At 37.0% G+C, this 16,846-nt stretch overlaps 2 protein-coding genes across 10 annotated transcripts in view; one reads left to right on the top strand and one right to left on the bottom strand.

The window, feature by feature from the left end:
- On the top strand, nt 1–16,487 carry SCLT1 (sodium channel and clathrin linker 1). 5 transcript variants are annotated; one of them, XM_015861262.3, is made up of 22 exons: nt 1–207; nt 508–569; nt 878–969; nt 1,386–1,455; nt 1,606–1,661; nt 2,037–2,169; nt 3,010–3,132; nt 5,084–5,149; nt 5,377–5,444; nt 6,503–6,593; nt 6,786–6,877; nt 7,040–7,217; nt 7,987–8,085; nt 8,502–8,573; nt 9,607–9,681; nt 10,190–10,335; nt 11,656–11,848; nt 12,615–12,811; nt 13,294–13,372; nt 14,429–14,524; nt 15,559–15,659; nt 15,758–16,487. In XM_015861262.3, the coding sequence occupies exons 1-21, from the start codon at nt 180–182 to the stop codon at nt 15,622–15,624; spliced, it is 2,082 nt and encodes a 693-aa protein (XP_015716748.2). In that variant the 5' UTR covers nt 1–179; the 3' UTR covers nt 15,625–15,659; nt 15,758–16,487. The 5 variants fall into 5 exon arrangements, with proteins under 5 accessions (XP_015716748.2, XP_015716749.2, XP_085402686.1 ...); XM_015861263.3 differs by having other exon boundaries at nt 911–969; XM_085546560.1 differs by lacking the exon at nt 6,503–6,593 and having other exon boundaries at nt 911–969.
- The window catches only part of CDKL2 (cyclin dependent kinase like 2), a 25,407-nt gene continuing 11,528 nt past the window's right edge, over nt 2,968–16,846 (bottom strand). For 2 of the 5 annotated variants that reach the window (XM_015861274.2, XM_085546581.1), the window contains one exon: nt 2,968–3,727. In XM_015861274.2, the coding sequence (XP_015716760.2) occupies nt 3,686–3,727 (42 nt within the window). In that variant the 3' untranslated portion in view covers nt 2,968–3,685. Of the gene's footprint in view, nt 3,728–9,818; nt 11,421–14,668; nt 15,368–16,846 lie in introns of those variants that run through there. The other 3 variants (XM_015861276.3, XM_085546580.1, XM_015861275.3) reach the window with 3 other exon arrangements.

The following is a 16,846-nucleotide window of genomic DNA, read 5'->3' on the forward strand; positions in this document are numbered from 1 at the left end:
ATGGGAGGAGCCGGTACCGGCCGTTTCCCAGTCGCGTGGAGGTGGGGGCGAGAAAAACGGGCTGCGGTTACCGGCCCGCTGTGCCCGTGGCACCGGGTGGGCGAGAGGAGCGGTTTCCCTTTGCCCTCCCCTTAGCAGCGCTCACCCGCCGGGGATGTCTTTGGCGTGACGACGCGGCCATGGAGCTCGGCAGCGGGGCAGAGCCGGGTGAGAGCTGTGCGGGCGGCCTCGGGGCTGTGCCCGGCCTTGTGGGGGTGGGCAGCTTTAAATGCAGCTTAAACCGAGCGAGACTTTGACGGCAAAAGAAAATCATTCCTGCCTCAGTGCGCTCTGAGTGGGCGCGCGTTGACTTACTGTATAGTTACCTTACTCTTGTATGTAGCTGCTTGTTTTGTAGTTATGTGACTCTAAGTGGAGCTCAGGGCAAACCTGCATCTTTCTGAGTGCCAGCCAGCTTCATCCAGCTCACAGTTCGCATTGCATGATCCTCTAACCTGTATTTTTCAGATCCGAAGCTGGATGTGTTTGAGCAGGATGAAGCAGAGGAGGTTTTGTGTAGTGCTGCTGAGGTATGTGAGCTGGGGAGTGAAAGTGAGGGAAAAAGTAACATGTGAGATACACATCTTCATATACATCTGTGTGTGAAACAGTGTTTCAGTGTGGTCTTGCCTGGCTTCAGGCCCCTCACTGAGCTGTCATCAAAGCATCTCCTGGAAAAAAAGCAGTGAAAATTTCCTTCAAATCTGGCCAATGTTCAATGGCTTCAATACCAACCTGAAAACATTTACTGGGGTGTCTGTATATTCTTTTCAACGTAGACAGAATAAACAGCTTTGTTTTGCATACATTAGTATAAATAAAACTAACCCACATGCAGTCATGTACAGGTGCTAAAATACAGAATAATCAGTTACAGAAGAACATCGCTGGAGGTGATGGCGTATCCAGATCCAGGATGATGGACCAAAGGTAACTGATCCCAGTTGAGTGGGGATACTGCTTCAAAGGGAGATTATATTACTTAAATAAGTGTATGAGTAGGACTGTGTTTATTAGTTTAACTTTTTACATCACCTTGTAGGTTACTGTGCTGTTGTATTGAAAGCAGTAGGAAAGCCTGGTTTCTAATCTTCCTGGATTGTGATCTATGTATGAAATATAAATGTATTAAAGCTCGCCTAGAAAGCTTAATGCTTAATGATCATACTGTAAAGGTAGTGATGGAAGTTGTTTGCTTGGTGGTGGTGTGTGTTGGGCTTGGAAATAAAGAGAAGCGACGGTTTTGTTCTGTTCTTCAGATCATGAATTCTGTGAAGCTGGTTAATTGTCAGAACAACATTTCAGCATTTACAGATGGATTCTAAGCATGTTTTTCCATGTTTCAGCTTGATAACAAAGAGCGTAGAGTATGAGAAGTGCTTGGAAGAAATGAGGGAGCAGCTGCAGATTTATCAGGTATGTTTCTGGCATCCTGTGACTTTTCCTGCAAAACAAAGTCTTAATGTCATGGATGGCATTGTGCTGAACTAACCTTGTCAGTGTTTTCAGTATTGCTTATTGAAATAAGAAGTTGCCGCCGTTTGCCACAAAGCTGTTTTTTATTAGGTGCAGATGAGTGAAATGAGACAGAAGTTTGAACAAGTCACAGTGGAAAACAGAAGGTAAATAAGTGCACTGAACTACTGCTGCTATTTTTCATGTGGGGTTTTTTTTCTGTCTCTTAAATCTTAAACTCTTTTTCCTAAGGCTTGGGAATGTTTGAATCTGCTTAATAGTTGAAGATTTCATACTCGTGCTTAATGTTACTCTAGGTGTTTAATATAGATTACAGCACCAACTTCGGAGGCTTAGCCATATCTCTGCAAAAGAACTCGGTATTAAACTATTTATAACCCTTTTTATAGAACATATCTTGCTCAATAGATTTAAATGTGAGCCAGGGATGTATGGTACATACAAATCAAAGGCACGGTACCTCAGTTAGTTTAAAAACATGGCATTAAATACTTTGCTGAACTTAGTCCTTTGCATTTCAGGCTGCATGCAGAGTTGAAAGAGGCTCTTGAGATGCAGCTGGATGCTCTTCCTTTCACGCCGCTGGGAACTGCTATTCCTGCAGATGAAGAAATACTGAGAAACCTTCAGGAGCAACTACAACTCGCAAACCAAGTGTGTGAGATGAAACGCTTGTACTTTTCTATTTCTTCTGCCCCTTGGCAGATTAGGGAAGGATAGTTTGTTTCTTAGTTCAGATTTTGTTTATAACAGTTCCGACAGCATTTTGAGGCCTTCCTGATGGTGTTGGATCTAAAGAAAACCTCAAGCACACCTGTACTTATATTTTCAACTTCAAAACCTGAAGGAAGTCCCTCTCTAGTTTCATACAAGTAGGAAGATTTTATGTTAATTAGTGCCCCTGATTTTTACCTTGTTGAATTTCTGTCCAGAACATGAAGCAAATGTTTTGTTGGGTTGAAGTTATTGTGGTAGGCTGGCTTTTTATTTTATTTTATTTTATTTTATTTTATTTTATTTTATTTTATTTTATTTTATTTTATTTTATTTTATTTTATAATTAAAGCATAATGTGAAATGAGGGGCAAGTAGATGTGGAATATGGAAAGTAACAGTTACGTGGGAATAGATCAGCAGAATGGCCTGGATGTATTACAAAGGTGTTTCAGTTCATTTGCAGTGGACTAAGGTGAGGTTAAATTGACTCCTGAATTTGGGTATTTGAGTATTATATATACTGTAATCCTAAAATAAATACAAGAGTTTGGCAGCTTCAGAAGTTGAATGGAGTTTTACTTCTGATAAGAGCTATTAAACAGTGCAGAACTCGCAGTTCTTGTCTAGATGGAATGTGAAGTTGTAAACATCTGGGGTTTTTTTTGCCTCTGAATGTTTTGTGCAGCTGTAATGTGTGCAGAGAAGAATACCAAAAAAAGCATTTCAATAGAACTGTTCTGTAAATAGCTTAGAGACTTTTATTCTTGAATTTTTTAGGAAAAAGAACAAGCAGTAGAGCTCTGGCAGACTGTATCACAGGAGCTTGATCAACTCCAGCAGCAGTACCAGGAACACATGACTCAAACACAGATTCACATGGCTGAAACACTGAAACAGCAAGTAACTTTTGTTTACGTTTTTGTTAATTTTGGAATGTGTTCATATACTGTAGAGATTCTGCATCTGTAGGTAGCCAGACTGAAGTGCAGTGCTTCTACCAGTATCATAGAATCAACATAAAGTCATAGGATGGATTGGGTTGGAATGGACTTCAAGGATCATTATGTTCCAACCCTCTGCCACAGGCAGGGTTGCCAACCACTGGATCAAGTACTAGACCAGGCTGCCCAGGGCCCCATCCAACCTGGCCTTGAACACCCCCAGGAGCATCCACAGCCTCTCTGAGCAGCCTGTGCCAGCACCTCGCTACTCTCTCTGTAAAGAACTTCCCCTTGACATTCTCATCTAAATCTTCCCTCCTTAAGTTTAAAACCATTTCCCCTTTTCCTGTTACTTATTTAGCCATGTAAAAAGTTGATTTCCTCCTGTTTATAAGGTCACTTTAAATACTGAAAGGCCATAATGATGTCTCCCCGCAGCCTTCTCTTCTCCAGTCTGAACAAGTCCAGCTCCTTCAGTCCATCTTCATAGGAGAGGTTCCCCAGCCCTCTGATCATCTTCGTGGCCCTCCTCTGGTCCCTTTGTTGATTGTTTTCTGTAATAGTTGTTAACAAAAGTTGGGTGGTCAGCTATAGTCATTGATTCAACAGTTAAATACACAGTTGGGCTTGGAAAGTTTATTTCAACTATACAGACAGTAAAACGTTAGGAAGTGCACTGTGTGAGTTTTGGTGCACGTAGAGAAGTACCCGAGATAGACAAATACAAATAATCATCTTACTACTGTGCAATTCAAATATAAGTAGTTTCACTTACCTGTTGTCATTCAATAAAGAAGCTGAATAAGCAGCTGAAAAATCAAGGTTGCTAATACTCCCATGTTAGTGTTTAGCATCCCATTTCTTCAGCTGCTTCTTGGGAACACCTTTAAGCTATTTGTTAGTGTGTCAGCTTGCTAAGTTAACTGGTTAGGCTTCAGGAAATATTCTTTCAGAAAAGATAGGCTAGACTGTAAGAAGCTGTTTTGCTCTGAGCTATTAAAAAGTGCTCAGTATTGGGAGAACTCAAGTCGTAGCTGCTGAAGATTTAAGGGGTTGTAAGAGTCTGCTTTGGATGACTAAATTCTTAGTGAATTTTAATGCAGTTTTCTCAAGAATGAGATTGAACAGCCTTCTATTCTTAATAGCACTTCTTGTCTGCTGTAGACTTTTCAGCTGAAAGAGCATTATTTTACATTTTGCTTTTAATAGAGGAGCAGGAAATAGCTATCAGAGGTAGACTGAGTAGAATCACAATCTACCAAAAAGCGAAGATGAGTTGTGAGATCCTTATTTATGCTGTCCAACCTCTGCAGCAGAGTTAGTTGTTGGAAAAGGTTGCTTGCATGCATTTGACCATGAAAATTTGGTATAAACTCAACACAATTAGTGTATATTCCAGCTCAGGAACTTAACTCTTGGCTATGCTTTGAAGATGCTTAGTATGCTGCTGATGACTATTTTGCATTATTCAAGTTTCCCTAGGAAGACAGAGCTAAAGTACAGTTTTCTGTATGGACGGTAGATGTTCTATAAGGCAAAGAGCAAATAAAGCCTCTTCATGCAGGCAGACACTTTTTAAATTAATAATTTAATAGTGGATGCATTTCTGCTACCATGTTAGCAAAAACACAGTGGCTCCGTAGAGGCACAACTTTCATATTCTGTTATTAATTGCATGGGTTTTGTAAATTTGTAACTAAATAAAATTCAGATACGTTTTGCATTAGTAAATGTAATTTACCAGATTACCAGGCCAAAAGCTAGAAGTAATCTGATTAAAACTTTAAAAAGTTTGTTGGATCTCCTGCATCACACGTTAATTCTTTGAAAATGCTTTCAGTTGACCACAGCTGTGATAATTAAATGTTCTTTGTTGGTAATGATTCTAAGAAGCTGAACTCTTTTTTTAGGATCAACTGGCTAACTTTCACCAGCTAACTTCACAACTGCATGCAGCCAATGAGAAAAAAGAATTGGTAAGTAAAACTTAAGCAACAACTGCCTGTGTTCAGGTTTGAGTTTTTCAGCATACTTAGAAATGTTCTGGAAATGAAATCAAGTAAAGAGGTGACAGCGCTTCCCTCATTTTAACATATTTAAGGTAATGTAAACTGAAATAAGCTGTGGAGATCTGCGGAAAAATCTCATGGTGTTTAATATGAGTGAATGTTTGATATTCTACAAATCTCTCCTTGTCTTACAGAGCAGTCAGTTTCTGCAAACTGTGGCAGAGCAGAATGTGGAACTAGAGCAGCTACAGAAACAACTGAGGTATAAACCAAGCAATTTAAAAAGGATACAAATATTTTCTATAGGCTTTCCTACCTTAAGTTGCTATCATAAGCCTGTTTCGTCTTGCAAGCTTTGATGGTGATAGTTGAAATGGTTTCAGGTAATGGCTTCTTAATGGTTTGCTATAAATGTGCATCAGTAGTGGTAAGGTACAATATCTCTAGTCATTTCTAGTCCCTGAGATAGGTAGCACTACATATTTGATTTTAAAAGGAACAAAGTGTTCAGTGCCACAGCAAAACAGAAGGGTTTTTATTGGAGTACAGTCTGTGCAGATGTATTTCTGAGGGGGAATTGTTTGTAACCTCAGTTGCCTTAGCTCAGTGTATCTTGGGGAAGGAAGGTGTGACAGGAATAAAGAACCACGATGAAGATTAAGGTGGTATTCTGGGTATTTGAAAATGAAGTATTTTCCAACTCTGACATTACACACAAACTGCTTGTGTGTGCTGCTGTCTTTAGATTAGAGCACCATGTCTCTGCATTTTTGAACACCTCTTGCACAAGGTAGCGCTGAAATTTTTACAGACAAATGGGATACCAGAACAGATCAAGTCTTGTATTCACATGCATTATGTGTATGTTGATCAACGTATTCACATAGGCATAATATTCTCTTGCTTTTTATGCTGTTAAATAGTATTTTTCATTGTTGTAAGGAATTTTCCTAGAAGTTGATTTTTAAAAGCAACAAATATTTTCTGGTTTCCTTTGTGACTTAGTTGTGCTCCAGTTTGCATTAGTTTGTTTGCTGTTTTTTAACCTTATTGTGTACTCATTGGTCTTTAAACTTATCCTAATCCAAAGTCTGAATAATTGCCCTGGTGGAGGGCAGTATATTTCTTTCTGTTTCCAAGACAGAGGAGCAGGAGTGTTGTCTCATTGTTCCACATAATAAGAGGAAAACCTCTTGCGCTGTATCCAAGAAGTTATATGAAATCTGACTGCCCTTCACAGCCATTTAAACAAAGTTGTAAGACTCTGATTTTCCCCTGTAATAATCCAAGTGTAATTCACAGTCTGTTTTCTTTACATAGGCAAGCTAAAATAGATAGGTGGACAGCAAGCGCTAAGGTTGATGAAATGATCAGATTGACAAAGATGCTTCAAGGCCAATTGGAGAGAAAGGTATTATAGAGAAGGGGGTAATTTTCTGTTGCAACTGAATGACTAGACAGTTATCTAATTGCTGATATTAATTTAATCTCAAGTTGTTCTCTAATTTATTATATACTTAATTAAATGTAGTTTATTTTGTATATCTTTGTTTTTATAAATGAAGCTCAGATGTTGCCTAGAAAACATGTATATTCATTCTAGGAAGAAGATGTGGTAACTGCCCAGCAAAGAGAAGCAGCATCTGACAAACTCCTGCAGCAAATGCAGTCTAGTATAAAACAATTAGAAACAAGGTAAAGATGTATTGTTGGATGTTACTAATGGGATATGTATTAAAAAAGCCAAACAAACAGGAACACAGTTTTGACAACTTACTTTCTATGAGCTTAGTTTGAAAGAAGTGCTTTAATTAAGCTTTGTACTGTTAATTGCATGAAATTATTCATTTGTTTTAGATTACATGTTACCATCCAAGATGCTGAAGAGTTGAGAACAGAAAGAACAGCCCTGGAGAAGCAAATCAGAATGCTTCAGACAAAGTGTGCTAAATTGGAAAGGGAAAAGTATGAGGCAGTTACAAAAGTCCAAGACTGCGTACAGCTGTTAGAAGAAGCTAACCTACAGAAAAGTCAGGTAAGTCACAGGTGAAGGCATTTCTTAGGTATTAGAAAACTTACATCACCTGCAGTTACAAAGTGCCCACTTGTGTATTGGTAGAGGTATACGCACATACGAAACTAAACTTCTTTTGACTGTTGTACTAAAACGAGTAATGCAGAAGAGAGTGAAGTTACAATATGACCATACATCACTTGGTTTTATCATATAGCATAAATCTCATTAAATGTTTAAAAACAAATTGTGCTGTCAGAATAAAAAGGAAGGCCCTATTATGAATTTATAACTTAGTAATGGTTAGGAAAGGGAAGCTGAAGCTAGAAGGAGTTTTCAACGGTAAGACAGGTCCAGGAGAGTGAGCTTTGTGTTCAACACTCTGTAATAAGTAATTCCCACCATCTTTTCATGCAAAAGAACTGTTTGGTTCACTATTATCCACTGTGAAAGAGTTTACATATGCAGTCCTTGGCTGCTTATGAATCTTTACCTGTAGTTTTCTGGGAGGTAACTGATGTAGTCTATTGACCATTAAAAAAAAAAAAAAAAGTGCTCAGCTCCATGTAGGAAAGTGTGTGCTCCTATACATGCACTCTAATTCTTAACAGAGATCATTTCTGTTCTTCCTTTCTTGTTGGGTCTTGGTGTCAGCTGCTGTAAAGTGCAAGGCAGAAAGTTCTTTTGAACACTGATTATGTGTGGTTTCATTTCTCACTGCTTGATATGGTGTCACAACAGAAGGATTAGCAGAAATATTTCTGGTTTGTTTGTGTTGTTTTTTTTTTAGGCACTGTTTAAGAAGAAACAAAAGGAAGAGGAGATCAGAAAGATGAAAGATGAGATATTTCAGCTCACAGAAGATACTGCTGCAAGAATTAGAAAGGCAGTAAGTTATGATGTTTAGAAAGAACCAACTATGAAGTTAAAAATTAAATCATTCTGTATTATACACAGTCACATCAGCAGTTTTCTTTTAAGTGATTTGATAATGTAAGTAGTAAGTGCATATAATACTGACAGTATTGTGCTCTTTGGCCTTATTATCTAGATAGGTACTCTTCCAACCCACATGATATTCTTACAACAGGTATTAATACAGCAGGTATTTGAGAGATGTATGGATGTGGTGCTTATGGACACTGTTTAGTGGTGGACTTGTAGTGTCAGGTGGATGGCTGGAACTGATGATCTTAAAGGTCTTTTCCGATCTAAATGATTCTGTGATTTAATATGATGTAAAAACAGGATGGGAAAATAGTTGGCAATATTTATTATTTAGTTTTGCTTTGTTTTTGATCACAGGTGGACATTGCAAAGAAACAATACAACGTACAGATCTCTCAATTAACAGAAGAACTTTTAGCTCTTCATATGGTATGAACTTGACTTTTGAGAATGTCTGTGCTAGCAAAACATCTGATAGTTATTTGTTTATCAAGTTAAATATTTAATTGAATATAAAAGTAAATCCAGTAAAATATTATAAGCAGTTTGGTGAAGAGGGAGCTCTTAGTTTTAGACAAAAAGGTCAGCCCTTTTGATACACTTCCTTCTAGACTAGTGTTTCTTTTTATTATTGAATAGAAGTTACTAATGATTAGTTGTAAGTAAGTAATCAGAACTTAGTTCTTCTATAGTGTCACAATGTTTTTACGTGCATACATGAGTCAATAATGATAGGCTTGGGATACTTTTATCTTGGCCCATTTGAGAGACTTTACTAGAATTGCTTTGTTTATGGTGTTGTCTGGAAGGAATTGTGTATAGATTTTTATTATGGCCAGGTGAAATGTTCTTAACTGCACAAGAAACTTTCATTTAAGCCCCAACAATCTAACAGTTTGTGTGCATGTATGGTGTACTAATAGGCACTGATGCTGTGTAGCCCTGGTGTTTCAGTCACTCTTAAAAAATACAATTATGTGAACAGTAACTTTCCTACAAAGCACAATTTTGATCTCTTCTACCCATCTGGATTTGCCATAAAGCTAAGGCAAAGAAATGAGGGCAAATAAGCAGGCATATAGAATAGATCTGATTCTGTTTTTACTTCTCTTCGCAAATATGTAAGCAGTGAGCTAGATCCTATCCTGGGTCTCTTGTGCTGCCAGGGAAAGGAGCTAGATTTTACTGTACCTGTTTAGGTCCAGTAGGATCTACCATAGGACCTCATATAGGTCCAATATATCCTACTGTAGCTCTGGTTCTGGAGCTTTGTACATCTGTGTACCAGTTTTCTCACTACCAGCACAGAGCATCTTCACATCTCCTTTGTACAGCTTTGTTTGCATAGGAGTCAACAAGCAGCAACAGTAGATGGTAACATAGTGTGTGGAATTTTTATCATGAGTTATTTATACATATAAAAGACAAATGAGAGGTTTATTTAAATGACTGTCTGAAATAGGAATGTGGTGAAAAGCAAGATCAAATAGAACGAGCCATTAGAGAAAAGCGAGCAGTGGAAGAAGAACTTGAAAAGGTAAGGCAATTGTGTGTTTTCTACATCATGTTTCACATCTATCCTCAATATGAAAATGTCTTCTTATTTTTCCCCACCTCTCATGTTTTTCCCTAACACTAGAATGAAGGACTATGCTGTGATCTTTGATTTCCTTATTTGTTGAATTGATTTTCATACCATTAAACATGCATGTCAGTATTTTAAGTTTTAAGCCGGAAAATTAAAACTTTTAGTAATAAACTGAAAAGGGCATTCTTTGAGAAGTGTAAAAAGAGGTGTTTGACATGATCTAAAAGCACATTGGTATGTGTTCCAACTTAAATTTAAGCACGTTATGCTGAAAACTAAATTAATGCAAGATCCTTGGAATACCTTTTTAGAAGAAACACCTAAATTCATTTATAGCCAGTTTTGTTTTAAATCTCTGGAAATAGGACACAGTGAGGAGTAGCTTCTTTAACCATTACTGCTGTGTCAGTAACTAGTGAAAGGTAAAGATGATCTGTCAATAAATCGTATTCTTAAGATTTGCAGAGAATACGGAGGACATGAATCTGACAATAGAAAACTAGAACAACTGCATCAGAAATATCTACTTGCAGAGACTACAAAATGTGACCTTCAGCTGAGTCTGCAGACAACACAGCATAAACTGAAGCTGCTGGAAATGAAGTAAGTGGACTATAAATCACTGTAGAAGTATTAAAGGGGGACATCTGGCCAAAGAATGAAAATGAGAACTGCAAGCAGCTATTTAGATTGTCATTGTTTTATAAATTACGTGGTTTGGAATCTTACCATGTCTAAATACTGCTTGTAGGAAAGCTTATTCTCTGAAATGGATGGATTGATGGATTCCCTAGGCTTGTTAAAATACTTCACTGACTTGTGCATAGTTCTATGGACTTCCAGGAAGCAGCAGGGGAACATGTGTATTGAGTCACACCAAAGATCTGTCCCAAATGTATGAGGGCTGCTCCAAAAGTAATGCCTCATATTTCACTGTGTAGAACCATGATGTCAGAAGTGTCTGTTGGTGGTATGGCAGTAGAGGCTGAACCTTTCCACCAGTATTTTCTTACATATCGTTGCCATGCTGTAGATGGCAGCAGAGGGGCAGTCTGGCAACATGGCATCTGATGTGGAAGTGTAGATTAAGCATAAATGCTACTGAATTCCTCCATGTGGGAAAAAATGACACCCCTTGACATCCATTAACACACGCTGAACATTTATGGAGCCCAAACTGTGGATGTGAGCACAGTGAAGCATTTCAGCAACAGCAATAACAAGAATGAGTCACCTTCACAGGTATAGACTTCTACGAGCATGGCATGCAGGCTCTCATTCATAGCTGTCAAGAATGTACAGCTAAGGGTGGTGCCAATGTTGAAAAATTGTGCATATTTTTAGCTACAGAACACTATCAAACTATGTTAGTGTTCTCTTTGTATCTATTGTTGCATCCATGGAAATAAATGGGAGGCATTACTTTCAGAGCAGCCTACGTATATATCTTCTCCATTACTGTCCAAAATAGTAATCTATGGAAAAACTGAATGCTGGAGCAAGCTGACAGTGATGCATCATTGTCATGTTTTGCCAGCATTCCAGTAGTGATGCACTGCTTAAAAACATCCAGAGGTGGCATCATATGTTTATTTTTTTTTAATTATTGCTTTTGCTGTTATATGGATTACTTTGAATCTCTGTAAAATCTTCTCATCTACAACGCAGTGTGGCAATGAGTTCTATACCTGAAATACAACCATATGAAAAACTTACTTTTCTATTTTCAGTTTGCCTCTATTGCCATTAAAGAAAACAATCACAAGGCAATATCATACTAGACTAATTAATCTACTAAGATTTTTTTTGCTGTCTACAGTTACAGTCTCCCCTATCTCCAAACCATCAGAGCTTCAGCGAAATGACAGTAGGAAAATGTAAAATTGACTTAAATCTTCTTAAAAGTCATGAATTCTCTTTCAGCTTTGAGGAAGAGAAATCTAATTACCAGAAGAACATTTCTAACTTGCAAAGCATTCTGGATTCAGAAAGAGAAAAGAGTGGCTCTGTTGGTGAACAAAGGTTAAAGCTTCAGCAAGAGAATGAACAATTGCAAAAAGAAATTGAAAGCTTGAAAAAACTGGCCACAGAGGCACAGCAAAAAGCCAAAATAAAGGTATGGTCTTGTAACATTATTATGCAATGGAAAGTACAGTGATGATAGCAGGGTAGCAAAGTCCTAGGCTACAGCAAGTGATGATATGCTCAAATGCAGCAGAAACAGACACAGACACAAAGGAAAAACTGTTTATCCTTGAAAGGCCTCAGGTGGGTAGGGATATCCAGCAAGATACCCTTACCTCCACTGCCAGCCCTTAAATGAAGTTTGGGAAGGATCCTGACTTTACCACTTCTGGTCACTCAGGTACAATGTGTAAACCTGTGCTCCCCTGGGTTGGCCCTGCCTTCCACCAGATGTCTAGTCACTGTTTCAAGCTGTGTGTTAACATTTCTGCTACAGGTTTATATGCTGTTTATATTTTAGGGTTGATGTTTGCTTGTTGAGGCAGCATTTCTAGGAAAAAATATTTGGAAGTTTAAATTGGGGGTAAGCGTTTCAGTGATGCTTGCTCTTTTTCAATTATAAATAATCTTGTTTTAATATCATGTGTCCTCAAGATTTGTTTAGTAGCTCAGTCTCTTCTAATTATGCTTGATAAGAAGATCTCAAATATTCTATCTTATTTTGTCCAAATAGTCCATGAATAGTCCAAATAGTAAACAATTTTCTTCAACTGATTTAACTTACTCTAATTCTAGATCTCCATTTATCTACTGATACACGCTTTCAACAAATGTTTATAAATTTAGTTCAAGTGCTTAAAAAAAACAAACAACTTGACTGTATCCTATTGGTTTTTTTTGGTTTTTTTTTTATGTAGGTAAGCACTATGGAGCATGAGCATGCTGTGAAAGAACAGGGATATGAAGTTCGTCTTAAGGAAATGGAAGACATCAGTCAAAAGTCTACTGCTGAACTTAGGCATCTGTTGGTAGCTCAGCAAAAAGCAACAAAGAGATGGAAAGAAGAAACAAAAGTTCTTACTGAAACTACTGAAGCTAGGATCAATAAGTTAAAGTAAGTGCAATTTTGTTGTTGTCCTGGCTGCTACAGTAGCAGTTACCATTTGGTATAGGGATATATCCATGGTAGAAAGGAAAGGAGACCAGACCATAGAATAGATGATGTACTTCTAGCAAACAGAAGAAACAATGTTCTCTTTAGAACTCTGACGTGACTCATAGTGAAGCCAGCAGCTAGTAACTGACATTAAAACTTTGCATCTTGTGTGACTTCTGTATAACAAAAAGTAAATTTGAATATCTTCTTTCCATTTTTTTTCCTTGCAGTTGTAGCAAAACACAGCTGTGTATTATGACAACTCCTATCTTTATTCAGAACAGTCTTTATCAAAGTAAGCATGAAATAAGTCTCCAGCCTTATAAGTTGGAAACAGTGTTTGTAGAGGCACATGGTTAAAAGTTGTGGGGTTGTTTTTATTTTTTTTTTAGATTTAATTTTTAGATTAAATATTTTCTTTTCCATTTTCTTACTAATAGAAGTGATCTGAATCAACAAAAACTTCGTAATCAGGAGCTTACTGCTCAGCTGGAAAAGGCAAACGATAAAGTAATAGAGGTAAGAGTGATAGAACAATTGCTTTCAGTTAGAAGCTGATGCAGATACACTAGGATGTTAACAGAAGCCCATTAAGATATGTTTCTGGTTTTAAAAAAGAACTTTATAAAGAAGGATTTTTGACAGAGGAGTAGACGTGGCATGAAAACACAACTGCTTTGGATGACTGTCATAGTCAAATAGCAAAAAGACATTAACTTCACTATCAAATTATTAGAAAAACTATTAGAGTTGAGAGATGGTCTTATGTGGTTACTAATCAGGCTATTTTAGGCAGTTTAGGGAATGTTTGCAAAAACATGCCTTCAGACACATGCACACCTCTAAAAAGGAGAGGGTGCTGTGTTATGTATATATGTAGAAATCAGTTTTTCAGCATACACAGAGTTTACACTGCATGTGCGCATATATCTATATAGATAAAAGCAATGTCTGTTAAAGTTAAGAGCATTGTTGTTTTGGAAAATGTATTGTTGAGTAATTAATGGTTACTTCAGAAAACAGCTGTCCTTCCAGACTGCCTCATAAATCAGGGATGATATCCAATTCTATCTAGTACAAAAAGCAACACAAGGATTTGTCCTGCTATACTATATTATTTGCAGGAGAAAAACCGGGATGATGTGAGATTGGGTTTCTGAAACTAACGTTAAAGAATGGTAAAAACTTTTTATGTAGTGTTTGATGAAGAGAAGCTATCTGTAACAAGATCAGGTCATTTGTATCTGGTATACTTTTCTCCCCTTTGAATACAGCTAAAGATTTGTATTGTAGTAGTATATAAGTTAAATTATCTGCATAAAGATATAATCTTTTATGCATCTTACTTCAGGAAGGTGAAACTTCCACTGAAGATGACTGTGACTGGGGAAGTAATATAATTAATATTTGAGCTGGAAATTCCTTATAATGTGTCAGCACTGTGCTTTCAGTCTTACTGTAGGTGGTAAACAGCTCTGCTTCTACAGGTCCTCTTGCTTTCAGCTTTTTGCTATGCTATGGATGGATTCACAAAAGAGAACTTTATATTTGTAACAAGATACTTCATTTACACAGGATGAAAAATTAATGATCGAATATCAAAAACATATCAATAGGCTTCAAATGCGACTAAACCAGGCAGAAGAGAGGGCAGCTACAGCATCACAAAAGGTAAAAAACCTTTAAAAAAGTTATCAAAGTGCATAGAAAAATCCCATTGAATATTAGAAAAGTACTCTTTGTTTTATTCCTGAGGCAGAAGTGATCACATATGTGTGCAGTATTACTAATGTAACTTGAACAGCATAGTGCCCAGACAGCATAGATTTGTTTATGAAAACAAATTTGATGCAAATTACACTCATGGTTCAAAGTGTGTTGATGAAGGTGGATTACAATTTATATTATTTATCTATATTCAGAATTTTATTTAAAAATAGAAGCCACCTCCTTAAATAATTGTCACTGTGGTTTACAAGCTTTATTAGCTTCTTGTGACCTAACACAGTGATAACGAAGAACAAATTTGTTGATTCCTACCCCTATCTCCTGGAGAGTGTCCATCAAAGTGTGTCTGATTCCAGTCAATGTCACTTCAATTCACTATCTTGATGTATGTCATGGTGAGGTCCCACAAAATGCTGACTCAGCATTTCTGAAGAACAAACAGACTGAGGCAAAGCAGGGGAGGACTCCTTAAAGGTGCCAGGGAGAACGGAACTGAGGCTGAAGTGGGGTTTTCACATTGACAGATGACTTAGTGTTGCATTACTGTACACTGTAGCTTGGGCAGCATATTGATATGAAAGACAATTATGAAAACAGAGAACTATTAAAATTACCAGTCCTCAACTCAAAGACTATAAATATTAGCTTATTAATAATAGTAATTCCATAAAAAATATATTACAAATACAGAATAATGTTTGCAGTTTTAAAATGTGCATATTCTCTGAAAATGTCTTCAAATTACTCCTGCAGTCTATTCTTTTATCACCTGGAAACCTTGGGGATCTGAAATAAGATGCAAGAATTCATTTCCTACAGAACACATTGTAAATTCTGCTATCTACCCCACATTTCCACTTAGCTCAGCTTTTCCCTCTCCTTCATGACATTTTCTATATTGAAACTGTAGGTTTTTTAGATCCTAGGAGAAAAAAAAAAAAAGTTTTAAGAAACTATCTGTTTGTTTTAAATTACAGCTCAGCACATTAACTGCATGGAAGAAAAAGGCTACTTCTTCTCTGAAGGAGCTAGAAAATATTTAAGTTGGTGTATTAACAGTATCCGTACTGTATTGGAGGTAAGAAGATAGCCGGAGAAGCTTTGGATTGGAGCATTAAAATCAAATGCATAGCAAGGTTTGTAAAACTTCATACATATATTTTGTGTTTCACTCAGGTAACAAAGGCTGGCTGAAGATACTGTCCAAGAAGGATGCAAACTGATGGAATTCAAGTCCTTTGGTGTAGCAAATGAAACAATCTGAAACAGTGCTGTGGCTGTGGTGCGTTATCAGTTTTAGTCTTAAAAAAGAATACGTGTTATGTCCAACTGTGACAAAATTGTTTACAGGGAATGGAGTCCATCCTACTGAAATTCTGAAACAGCTTTGTTCACATACAGTTGATATTTCTTTTCATTTTGTAGCACAGTAACTTGGGAATAATTTCTAGGTCTTACATGAATTATAGTAAGACAGTAATAAATGACATCATGAATGTCAAATAGTTTTTATGATGGGTGCTACAAGTGGGAAGTGCCTCTACAGCCTTCCATTTTTAAGAGTTGGTTCAGTTTGCTATGTCTCTGGAAAACAGTTGAAGTGTTGCTACAGCTATTCTTACAGCTAGTTTTTAAGGACCCTCACCTTGCTTCAGTTCTGCTCCTCCTCTCCCCCCATTACTGTTCTACAATTGTTCTTTGCATTTCCACTTGGGACTTCAGTTCTCAGTTACTTCAAATTGCACAAAGTTGGTCACCCAGCTTTTATGAGTGTGTTGGAATTCTACAAATGCCAGTATGTGAAAATTCTTGATAGAGGAGAAACTTCATAGAAAGGAATCTAAAATTATAGCTGAATTCTGTTTTTTCTATTTCACCTTATATAATAAACATTTTGTATGTGTAACTAATCTTGATATTTATATTTACTAAAGTTACCTTCTTGCTATTTAAAAATAAATATGAAGAGTATAATTTTTTTTTTAGGACTTCTAATTCAGTTGATAGATAATGCTTACCCGACATTCAAGATCCACAAGGAAAATCTATCATCCTTAGTAGGAGATTTCTATACAACAGTTATCCTATACATGTTGGCCCACTCATAATAATATAATAATATATACCTAAGCTGTGCTATATTATAAGAAATGCAAGCAAGCCTTACATTATTTGACAGCTTTCAGAGAAAGAAGAAAAATTTAAAAGAAACTATTAAAACAGAGAGATCACTAGTCCTGGGTCTGAGTGTCAGAGAAGGTGAAA

Source organism: Coturnix japonica, chromosome 4 (genome assembly GCF_054131305.1).
Source record: "Coturnix japonica strain WE chromosome 4, WE-NBRP24, whole genome shotgun sequence".
Classification (NCBI taxonomy): Eukaryota; Metazoa; Chordata; class Aves; order Galliformes; family Phasianidae; genus Coturnix; species Coturnix japonica.

Bases quoted from the DNA above. Each gene is read 5' to 3' on its own strand.
- SCLT1 (XM_015861262.3), top strand. From the start codon at position 180: ATGGAGCTCGGCAGCGGGGCAGAGCCGG. The intron at 8,574-9,606 runs GTATGAACTTGA...TGTCTGAAATAG, and splicing joins AACTTTTAGCTCTTCATATG to GAATGTGGTGAAAAGCAAGA. The intron at 10,336-11,655 runs GTAAGTGGACTA...ATTCTCTTTCAG, and splicing joins CTGAAGCTGCTGGAAATGAA to CTTTGAGGAAGAGAAATCTA.